The sequence below is a fragment of the Monodon monoceros genome, unplaced genomic scaffold (genome assembly GCF_005190385.1).
Source record: "Monodon monoceros isolate NGI ecotype Baffin Bay Population unplaced genomic scaffold, NGI_Narwhal_1 Super_Scaffold_6, whole genome shotgun sequence".
Taxonomy (NCBI): domain Eukaryota; kingdom Metazoa; phylum Chordata; class Mammalia; order Artiodactyla; family Monodontidae; genus Monodon; species Monodon monoceros.
Window position 1 is genome coordinate 80,667,063 of NW_021703783.1, and position 12,222 is coordinate 80,679,284.

The 12,222-nt window shown below is 35.5% G+C and overlaps 1 protein-coding gene across 1 annotated transcript in view; it reads left to right on the plus strand.

The window, feature by feature from the left end:
- UTP20 (UTP20 small subunit processome component) overlaps nt 1-12,222 on the plus strand; it is a 97,674-nt gene that overhangs the window by 54,979 nt on the left and 30,473 nt on the right. Inside the window, exons 30-38 of the mRNA XM_029204823.1 lie at nt 2,391-2,608; nt 3,117-3,261; nt 4,482-4,569; nt 5,436-5,579; nt 5,776-5,826; nt 5,931-6,083; nt 7,409-7,564; nt 7,901-8,041; nt 8,636-8,773. Of these exons, the coding sequence (XP_029060656.1) occupies nt 2,391-2,608; nt 3,117-3,261; nt 4,482-4,569; nt 5,436-5,579; nt 5,776-5,826; nt 5,931-6,083; nt 7,409-7,564; nt 7,901-8,041; nt 8,636-8,773 (1,234 nt within the window). The remainder of the gene's footprint in view (nt 1-2,390; nt 2,609-3,116; nt 3,262-4,481; nt 4,570-5,435; nt 5,580-5,775; nt 5,827-5,930; nt 6,084-7,408; nt 7,565-7,900; nt 8,042-8,635; nt 8,774-12,222) is intronic.

The window sequence follows — 12,222 nt, forward strand, 5'->3', positions numbered from 1 at the left end:
TTTACAATTTCATTAAAACTTGAAAATTAGGGATTTCCCTGGCGGTCCAGTGATTAGGACTCTGTGCTTCCACTACAGCAGGCCCAGGTTCCATCCCTGGTTGGGGAACTAATATCCCTCAAGCTGTGTGGCATGGCCAAAAAAAAAGAATTGAAAATTGAAAATCAGTAGTATTGGGGGGCTTCCCTGGTGGTGCAGTGGTTAAGAATCCACCTGCCAAAGCAAGGGACATGGGTTCGATCTCTGGTCCTGGAAGATCCCACATGCCACAGAGCAACTGGGCCCATGCTCCACAACTACTGAGCCTGTGCCCCAGAGCCCAAGAGCCACAACTACTGAGCCCACGCTCTGCAGCTACTGAAGCCCGTGTGCCTAGAGCCCATGCCCCTCAACAACAGAAGTCACCACAATGAGAAGCCCGCACACCGCAATGAAGAGTAGCCCCCGCTCGCCGCAACTAGAGAAAGCCTGCACACAGCAACAAAGACCCAGCGCAGCCAAAACTAAATAAATTTTTTTAAAAAGAAGAAAATTAGTAGTATTGGGATTGATATGGCTGTTCTTCCAATGTGTAGTGATTGTATCAGCAGTTTGATTTGACCTGGCAAAGGGAAAAACAGATGTGAAACACACTAGGTAGTTATATCATCACCCAAATATTACAATTTTGCATGTTTGCTTAAAAATAAAAGCTGATTTGTAATTCGCATTCTGTCATTTTCCCGGTTCCCACTTAAAATTTCACAAGCTTTCTGGATTCTCTAGGTCATTGTCTTCTCTTCTTCTAAATATGCATACAGCGCTAATGGTCACAAATCAGTATCCTTTTGTGGACATTATGAGCCATTTACAGAACCTTCATCTACTGATGGTTCAGAGATGCTGTGTTACAGACCAAATGAATATTTGCTGAAGAATGTGGGAACTTTCAGTAAAGTGGGAATGTGAGAAACCTATTTTGTTTATCTCAGTGATGGAAACAGACTTAAGTTTGCCCTGGTCTATTTTGAAGAATGAAAGAAAGAATAAAATAAAATGTGTTTATTATTGATTCAGTGTTAAAATCTTGGCATCAGTTTTTACAAAATTGGGATCATACCTTATAGCTAGCTTTTGATTTTGTTTTTTTCATGTAAATTATGTCACGAACGTTTCCCCGTGTCATTAAATAGTCTTCAAAAACAATACCTTGCCATTGGCTTCCTCAGGAAAGCCTGTTTTATTTTTACTGTCATAAGGGCTCTTTTCATTTATTTCCCAATTTGAGAAAGCAATTTCATATCTTGTTTTTTCATTGGACATTTACAAGCAGCACTTCATAGGCATACTTGAGAAATATTTTATAGTTGTGTCATTGTTAATACAAATAAGCCATGAAGGACTTTCATCCAAGAAGACTTTACAGTGGTGACTTGGTTTATATGTTAGTTGGGTCCTTACTCAAGTATAGATCCACATCATTGGATGCCACCTCATTGTCTTCTACAATTTCTCTCTCGTTGACAATGGACATATGATATGTAAAGTATCTTGCTTGGTGCCTGCGCATACTATCCCCAGTATCTGTTGGACAAAGATGTATGAGTATAACCTGTTAGAACTTTTCTCTCAGTCTCTCAGGATTAAGTATGTTAAAGTGCTTGAGCTCTTTTTCCAGTGATGATGAATTGGTAAAGCCAAACTATTTGAATTTTTTCAGTTTGGCCTTCCTACTGATTGTTAGGATTGCATCTCTGGCTGTAAAACAATTGCTAGTTTGCCCGTGGCTGGAAAGCTTTTGTGTTCTCTACCTTTTTGGGTATCGTTCGTGTGAGTCTTTCATTACTGGAGATGGATTCATCTCCCTCCCTTGACAAATGATCCTAATCTGAATGTTGCATATCCTAATTCAGCAAATATTTGTTTGGTCTGTGGTCTGTACTCCTAATTTTCATGTTGTAGTACATGGTTTTTATGTGAGCATATAAACATTCATATTCTAGAAGGCTTACAATTGAAAAATAGCCTGTCTTTAATACATTTCTTTTAGAACTAGGGCTTAGACTGCAGTTCACAGCTCAGGTCTATGACTTATTAGCTCATTGGCTTCAGACAGTTCTCAATTTCTTCATCTGTAATGTGGAGATAAGGATACCACCTTAACATAGAGATGTTGTGAGGATTAAATGAGAAATATACATAAAGTGCGTAGATAATAATGGTTGTATGGTGCCTGGAATTATTATCCATCAAATTTTAAAGTAATTTCCCTTCTGAGTAATCTTATTAACATTCATATGCACACATACACATATATATTCATTAAACTCTATGAAAATTCATATGGAACATGTTTTTAGAAATAAACGTATTGAAAAAGAAGATGACTATTTTAGTGTTTTTTCTTGCAGATATTTCCCTTTCCTGGCTAAACAGAAACCTGGGCACCCGGAATGTGATATCCTGACCAATGTTTTTGCGATTCTCTCAGCAAAGAACCTCTCTGAAGCCACAGCTAGTATTGTGATGGAAATAGCCGATGACCTTCTTAGCCTTCCAGATTTTGAACCCACAGAAACAGTTTTGAGCTTACCGGTGACAGGATGTGTATACACAGAAAGTGCAGATGGTATGTAAGCTGTACAGAGCAGATGATTCTTATACTTCTGAGGTATCATTTGTGCCCTCAGAATGGAAAAGTTGATAGAATCTGACTCTTTTTATAACTTACGCTATTAGAAGAGTTTCTTTTCTCTAGGAATTAATACCAATTTATATAAGCTGAATTTTCTTTGCAGTAGGTAGAAATTCGGATTATTTACACTCCAGAAAGCTCAACTATCCTTCAGGACATTATCAGATGATTTCCACTGTCATGTCTCTGAATTCTTACCATATTATCCTAACAGTTCTCTTACTACTACCCAAAATGGTTTAAATCCTCAAGGGTCTCATATAAAATTTTAATTTAGCTACTGATATAGATGTTTTGACTAAGAAGAAAGATATTTAGAGTTGAAATATATTAAATTTTCATGGTAATTGAGTGCTTTCCTTTTCTGTCATTAGGAAGATATTGTACAGTTAGCTTTTAAGAGCATAGTTAATTAAAATCAGTACATTTATCACTGTTTCAGAGTCTATCACAGTAGGAGGACGATTAATTCTACCTCGTGTACCTGCAATTCTCCAGTATCTCAGCAAAACCACAATAAGTGCAGAAAAGGTGAAAAAGAAGAAGAATAGAGCACAAGTCAGTAAGGAACTGGGCATTCTTTCAAAGTAAGTGAAACATTGGTCCTTAAAAGATAACATTACCACCTGTAGCTTTAATTTTTTTATTTATGCTTGGTTTTTCATTTGTTTTAACAAGGTAATAAGCTAAAAAAGTTTTCAGTATTTTAAATGTCCTTCATTTTTCAGTTAATGTAGAATTCTCTTTCTCTGCTGGAATAAACCTTTTATGACATCTGCCTTTATATAATTATAAAAGATAACAGACTTTTCAAAATTCTAAGGTAGACTAATAGATTTGCCTGTTTATTAGCCTTTACGTATTTTGCTCAATTAAAATTTCGAGTTATGTGAGATCACATAGTTGTGATTTTTTTTTAAGTGTGATTGATAAAAATAATTTAAAAGAGCAGGTTGCTGTATTTGTTCTTTTAAGCGTCAAGAAGATCTTGCAAGGATTTTTAAAGATTCTCTTTAAAGATTCTCTACATACTGCTAGACCTGGTAATATACAATTGTGATTTCTACAAAGTGCCTGGTTAGTGAATCTGAGTGCACAAAATGATTCTATCTTAAAATCTAAATCTAAATTGTTACAGGACTTAGTTGTTGAAAGTTTATTTTTTCTGTTACTTTCAGCAACAATAAAAAAATGATATATTAGAATCTTCCAGGAACTTCTTTTAAATGTTTTATTTATACTAGTGTATTTCTAAGTTTTGCAGAACGGGAAACCATGGGAAATATACTTACTAAATTTTATCATAGGCTACGTGATAGTGAGATGATGAGTGATTAGGCACCAGAAAGACTGGGTTTGAAAGACCTGCTCTGTGACATCAACTTCTCTGAGCCACAGTTTTCTCTGGGCAAAGTGGGGTTAATAATGCCTACATTATAGGGCTGTTTTGGGAGTTATATGGAAATGTATATAAAACCTAAAACAAGTCTTAGCACTTAAAATGTTGTTTCCTTGCGAAATAAGTAATTATCAATTACTGATTATAGGATTGGAGTTTACTATAACGCACCTACACAATCAGATCTTACAAAAGCAATAGAATAGTAGCCACCAACCTGAAGTTGGAGGGAAATAAGAGTGGGCACTGCTAAATAACTGAGTTAAGCTTTTTACACATACACACATACTTAAAAGCCACCTGGGTCTTTCATCACTGATGCTTTTTTACAAAAAGTTTAACTTCTTGGAGAAATACTCTTAACTTATATATCTTCCTTACATATTCCATTTTTTTTTCCTTCTCCAGGATCAGCAAGTTTATGAAAGAAAAAGAACAAAGTTCTCTGCTCATTACACTGCTCCTGCCTTTCCTCCACCGTGGCAATATTGCTCAGGCATGAATTCACAGCACATTTATTTGTCTTTGAAGTGGCACTTTATTTTTAGGTTTATTTGTAAACAATAATTTTATTGGTTAGATTCTGTGATGTATTTATGCCAGAGGATTTGTGAAAAGACTTCATACAGAAACATAAAATTGAAAACAGAGGAGAAAACTGGGGACAGAAAGAGGAATGGGGCAGGCGAGAAGGTGGAGACCTCATCATCTACCATTACAGTAAAAGTCTCAAACCCTTTATTTTCCTTTGTTTAGCTTCTAATCCATTTCAGGATTTTTTCCCCTCTCTGACTTTGATCAATAACAAATCTGCAACCTGAGACACGCATTGATCTTAAATATGGTGACAGTGGCAAGCTGAATGAAAAGTCACTGTTTTAATATTCAGGCATAGTGTAGAGTTTCTGATGTGATTTTCAAACCATAGTTCAGTCTTGATTAAAAGAGTCTTCCCATTTTGCACACTCATTTATAAGGCCTTAGGAGTTATACCGAATGACTCCTACTCTATAGTAATTCAGTTTAGAAGACCACAGATTTGTGAACAACCAGAAGTGTGTATTTTTCCTCAGCAAGTTCATTTTTCTTGGCTCTTTAACTAGAAAATAGAAGAAATTATTTTTTAAAACCATGCATATTTCCTATTAGAATTAAAGGAAGAAACTGTTCATGGACACTATTATAGGTTTTTGGTTAAGTTAAAATGCTAAGAACTTTTAAGAGACTATGAAATAACTTTTCTAAGTACTACTACTTTTACTTCTTATTTATACTTGTTTTCTGTGCTGTAATATATTAAAGCCAATTTGACCAGTTTTATAAATTACTGAAATATGATTTCTCTCTATATTTTTTCTTAAGGATACAGAGGTTGATATTCTGGTAACAGTACAAAACCTGTTGAAACATTGTCTGGAGCCTATGAGCTTCCTCAAGCCTCTAGCAAAACTCTTCTCAGTTATTAAGAACAAGTTGTCAAGACAGTTGCTTTGTACAGTTTTCCAGGTCTGTAATATTCGTTTTTACCCCAAAATCACCCCTTTTTCAAAAGATAGCTATGATGTGGAATGCATATTAGCAGCTTGCTTGGTGCTGATATGATGTTTCCATATATATTTGAGTGTGGCAGGGAGTCAAAGGGAGGCAGGCAGACAAGTTAAGGTTTTATTCACTAATCATATATTGCCTTCATTCCTTTTAGACTCTTTCTGATTTTGATAGTGGATTAAAATACATTACTGATGTTGTCAAGGTAAGAAAGAAAATCTTATGTTTCTTTTGCTTCCAAAGTATTATTATCCCTTATTTAATATTTATATACCTTCATTTATATGGTTTCAATGGCATTTCTCGTAGCTTAACGCCTTTGATCAAAGACATCTTGATGATATCAACTTTGATGCTCGCTTCTCAGCGTTCCAGACCATCACCTCTTATATTAAAGAGATGCAAACCATGGACGTTAACTACCTAATTCCTGTTATGCATAATTGTTTCTATAACATGGAGGTAGGTTTTTATAGCAAAAATTTATGAATTTTTAAAATTGTTTTGATAATACGACTAAATGACCTAATTTCTTAATTTGGTTTGGAGGGGGATGGGATTTTTAATATAAAATTTCTTTTAGTTGTAGAATATTTTATTCGGCAAAGACCGTACTGTTATGCTCATGATTTGAAAGGCAGATATTTTGAATAAAATAATATATGTGGAAGCACTGTGAAAAGTCGAAAAGCTATGTATTAGAATAGGAAAATCCACAGAGACAGAAAGTAAATGAGTGGTTATCAGGAGCTGTGAGGGGCGGGAGGAACGGAGAGAGTGACTTCTAATGGGTTTCCTTTGGGGGTGATGAAAATGTTCTGAAATTAGATAGTGGTGACGGTTGTAAAGCCTTCTGAATATACTGAAAACCATTGAATTGTACAATAAAAGGGTGAATTTCATAGTGTGTCAGTTAAATATCAATTTTTTAAGTTATGTAACTATATTATTTAACAGTTTGCCCTCTTTTATTGATATAGTAGAAATAAAAGGGGTTTGCAACTATATTAAGTGCCATGTTGCTAAAATGAATTAAAACTCAAAAATGTGGAAAATGAAACCCTTGGTTAATAGTTAACTATGTAGTGACATCAGTAATATTTTTGTGGCATTTTATAGTTGTTCATCTGATATTAAGGATTAAGTAATATAGGAAAAAGTAATCTCCTCATTTGGGCTCATTCTTCATATATCTTATCAAATTTCAACATGAGGGAACCTGAATCAATGCCTGGTTGGCTGAGTTGGGAATACTTTCTCTACACTCACAACCTACATTCCTTAAACCAGGAACTCTGAAGCAGCTAACCAGAATTATACCAGCCAACTGTGTCATTGTAAGTGATCACCTGATTTTGAATATAGAAAACTGGCTTTAGTGAACCTTTTGTTCTGTTTGCTTTGAGAAATAAAGCTAATTAAAAAAACACATCTCTACATCAACTATACTTCAATAAAAAATGAAAAAAAGAAAAAAAAAATCCATGACAGATAAAATACCAAATTTCTAAATAAAGGCAAAATCAGTAATAAAAAAACAGTACATCTCATAGTATTTTCTGAAATTACTGACACTTCTCAGTAAGCATGACTTTTCAAAGTCACTTACTGTATTCCTCACAACCCTATATTTGGTTCTTCCTTAAGTATGAAGTACCTGTGGGACATTTCTTAGTAGAGAGTTTTATACAGAACAGTGGCTAAATATTATAAACTCTTTCATTGGGAAATAATATTCAATATTATAGTTATTATACAGAATAATTTGGGTTTTTTCCTGTGTCCAGTTAGGAGACATGTCTTTAAGTGATAATGCAAGCATGTGCTTGATGAATATCATCAAAAAGCTTGCTGCTTTGAATGTCACAGAGAAAGAATATAGAGAAATCATTCATCGTTCACTCCTGGAGAAATTGAGGAAAGGATTGAAGAGCCAGACAGAGGTATTGGGGTTTGCAATTAAGTACTACTATCTGTGGGTTTTGTTTTTGTTTTTGTTTTTCCCTACTTCTGCTATAGCTGTGTAGAAAAGCAGTCAGGCTTAGTACACTTAATTAAAATACTTGATTGTATAAATATTCAGCAAACTTTTAACAGGGGAGTAGGAACGGAGAAGAGGGCTGTCACTTCTGATTTTATATAGTTTGTTGTTTCACTGGGAATGTTTTACTTTTTAAAAAATTGTAATGACTTTTTTGGTGTTTCTTTGTATTACCTAAGAAGCAAATTCTTTTTAAAATTTAAAAAAAAAATTTTTTTTCTCAACTCCATGTTTGCAGAGTATTCAACAAGATTATACCACGCTGCTTTCCTGTTTAATTCAAACCTTTCCAGATCAACCAGAATTTAAAGACTTGGTACAGCTAACTGATTGCCATGATCCAGAAATGGACTTCTTTGAGAATATGAAGCACATTCAGGTAGAAGACAATTCTGCTTTCTTTTTCTTGTCTATAAACAAGTGTTTCAAACCGTTCTGTCTCATTTAAAATGATATATTTTAGGGAATTCCCTGGCTGTCCGGTGGTTAGGACTCCACCCTTTCACTGCCAAGGGCTGGAGTTCAATCCCTGGTCGGGGATCTAAGACTCCACAAGCCGCACGGTACGGCCAAAAAAAAAAAAAAGGAAAAGGAAAAAAAAGAAAAAGATATATCTTAATTTTCCAAAAAGTTCTGAGCTTCTCATTCCTTGGTCTTTGTGATCATCAAATTTGCATAGGAGATGATTGTTTCCTGGGGTCTGATTTCCTCAGTGGTATCAGAAACCACAATAATAGTGTCACCTTTCCCTGCCATTTCCTAAGAAGGTTAAATGCTCTAGGATCCATTGGTAAAGAAATACTATGGATTATGTCTCTGAAAGCAAATCAAGGCACAAGTGTTTGCTCATGTAACACATGGACTATATTTCACTCTTTTAATCTTTTCATGGAAGAGGAACATGATACTGAAATGGAGCTGGTTGTAGGTGAGATTTATTCAGTAACTAATTCATATTTTATCTGACTCGTAGATCCACAGAAGAGCAAGAGCCTTGAAGAAATTGGCAAAACAACTAATGGAAGGCAAAATTGTGCTGTCTTCTAAATCTCTTCAGAATTACATCATGCCTTATGCCATGGCTCCAATTTTTGATGAGAAAATGATCAAGGTAGGGCATTAGATCTAGAAACCAGTAAGCTTCTCCTTGTACCATGACACACTTTTCCAAACTGTAGATGGGGTTGGTGGCATCCATACTGATGTTGTCACCATAATTACAGTCCTAGAATAGTTCTAAAGCCCTTAAAATTGTGCCTGGCACTTGGTCTAAATATGGTGGCTATTATTTTATTTTCGCTATTATTAGCTCACAAAGGCCAACCACAAAATATTTCCTCGCTTAGAAATGATCACATTACTAAGATGGCATACTATTATTTTTGTATCATAGGCCTTAATTCTCATTGTTTTCCCAAATGGCTCATAAGAAATGAACTAGAACAACAGCTGCCTTTTCTTTAGCTCTATACCAGGTACAGACACAATACTAAGTACTTTAACATGTCATCTGATTTCATCCTCACAACAACTCAACCCTGTGGGGTAGGGACTGTTATCATTGTTTTATAGGGGAGTAAACTGAGAATATGTGAGGTTATAGAACTTTCTCAAAAACATACAGAGTCAGAACCGGTATTTGAACTCAGAGTGTCTTCACTTTTATACCTCATGGTGTGTAAGAACAATGCCTGGCACATGGTAAAGACTTGATAAATATTTAAGTCTAACTGAGATAATATCAGGATTTGTGACTTGAATTTATACTGTTGATTATATGATCTTGTTCAAGGATAGGTTTCCTCTATTATTTCAGGATATTCAAAAAATTTTTAAGAATTTCTAAAGTGGATAAAAGAATGCATCCCTAAATTCCAGTTTGAAGAGCCAGTAAGCAGCTCAGAGTTAGATGGCAGTAAAATAGGAAAGAGGTGTAGATGAAAAAAATAAATTATATTTAGCTTTAATTGGTATTGTTATGGTATACCTTTCTACAGTCTTTTATTTTTAACGTATTTGTTATTTTACTTTTAAAGTTGGTTTCTTGTAGGTAGCATATAGCTGAATCTTGCTTTTTTTTTTATCCAATCTGACAGTTTCTGCCTTTTAATTGGTTTTAGACCATTTGCATTTAATATGATGATTAATATGATTGGGTTTAAATCTATTATCTTATTTATTTTGCATTTGTTCTGTTTTTTTCCTCTTTCCTCCTTTTCTTCTTCTATTGGATTAATTGGATATCCTTTAATGATTTTATTTTATCTCTGTTGGCTTATTAGTTATCTTTGTACTATTTTTTTTCAGAAGTTTTACCTGTATGTTAGTTTTAAACCACACAATACACTGTTGTTGTTTTGGCTTCAAACCATCAATTATCTTTTAAAGAGATCCTTAAAACTAAAGAAAAGATCTTTTGTATTTGCTTCCATATTATATCAGTAATTTCCAGTGCTCTGCATTCCTTTGTGTAGATGCAAATACTCATCCTGTATCATTTTGCTTTTGACAGGAAGACTTTCTTTAAATTTTTTGTAGTGCAGGTCTACTGTAATGGATTCCTTCAGCTTTTGTTTGTCCTTTCTCATCTTTGTTTTTGAAAGATAATATTTCTAGGTGTGGAATTCTAATTTCACAGGTTTTGAGTTTTTTCCCAGTACTTTAAAGATACTACTCTACTGATTTCTGGTTTATATTGTCTCTAAAGAAGTCATTCTTTGTTCCTCTGAGTGGAATATATCTTTTTTTTTTTCCTGACTGGCTTTAAAATTTTCTCTTTATCACTGACTTTTAGCCATTAAATTATGATGTGCCTTAGTGTCTTGTGCTTGGGGTTTGTTGAGCTTCTTGGATCTATAGATTTATAGTGTTTGTCAGACTTTGAAATTTTGGGCCATTACTTCTTCAAAGATATTTTTGGTTCCCGTTCTTGACTTTGGAGATTCCATTGTATTCCATTCCAAGTTGTCCCATAACTCACTGACACTCTTTTTTTTTTTTAAATAGTCTTTCTTTTTTCCCTTCTGGGTTTCATTTTGTTTCATTTTTCTATTACCATGTCTTCAACTTCACTAATCTTTTCTTCTGTTTTGTCTAATCTGCTGTTAATCCCATCCAGTGTATCTTTCCTCAGAATTGTGTTTTCCATCTCTAAAAGTTCAATTTGGGCCTTTTTCTTACATATCTCTCCTTAACATGCCCATGCTTTCCTTTCCCTTCTTGATCGAATGGAATATATCAATAATTATGTCAGTTGTTTTAATATCTATGTCTAGTATTAAGTCTGTATCATCTGTGTCATTTCTGTGTCCATTTCGATGGGTTGATTTTTCTTCTTATTAGAGTTATTTTCTGCTTCTTTGTATGCCTTGTAGCTATCTTTCAGATGCCAGACATTGTGAATGTGACTTTGCTGGGTGCGGGATGTTTTTGTATTTAAGTGTTCCTGAGAATTTTTTTCAGATGCAGTTGGGCTACTTGTGAGTAGTCTGGTCCTTTTTCTTTTTTATATTTATTTATTTATTTATTTTTGGCTGTGTTGGGTCTTCGTTGCTGCACGCGGGCTTTCTCTAGTTGTGGTGAGCAGGAGCTACTCTTCGTTGCGGTGCGCTGGCTTATGATTACAGTGGCTTCTCTTGTTGCGGAGCACGGGCTCTAGGCAAGCGGGCTTCAGTAGTTGTGGCATGTGGGCTCAGTAGTTGTGGCTCACGGGCTCTAGAGCACAAGCTCAGTAGTTGTGGTGCACAGGCTTAGTTGCTCCACGGCATGTGGCATCTTCCCAGACCAGGACTCGAACCCATGTCCCCTGCATTGGCAGGCGGATTCTTAACCACTGTGCCACGAGGGAAGTCCTGTCTGGTCCTTTTGAGGCTCGCTTTTAAGCTCTGTTAGGCACGAGCAGCCTTTAGTCTGGTGCTTATTTGAACCCACCACTGAGGCACTAACTTTCTGAGTACCTGAATACCTAATGCTTCATGTATCATGAGGTTTTTTTACTCTGGCTGATAGGAACACGATCTATTCTCATCCCTGTGTGGTCTTAGATGAGTGTTTCATCTTTTCCTTTTTGGTGGTTCTTTCCCTGTCTCCTTACTCGTGTGTACTGATCAGTTCTCAGCTGAAGCTTAAGGAGCTCTTTCTCTGGGCAGCTTTTCTCTGTGTAGCTCTCTTCCGTCTGGTTCTCTGCCCTGAGGACTCTAGCTCCACAGCCTCAACTCTGCCCCCTTAACTCAGGGAGACATGGGGCCCTTTTTGGGTTTCTTCTCATGTGCTATGACCTGACAGTTATCCCCACACAATGAATTGGGGTAACTATACGGCTCATTTCATTTGTTTCCTTTCTCTCAGGAGTCACTGTCCTGCACTATTTGATGTCCAAAGTCTGAAAACTGTTTCATATATTTTTGTCTACTTTTCTGGTTTAAGGTGTGAGGGTAAATCCAGCTCCTGTTCTCCATTGTCATCTGAAAGAGCTATCTCCGTTGCATCGTACTTACGAATGCTCAGCGGTGCAATCTGTAGTTGATTCTGACATTTGTCAACTTTTACACATTGAATTTA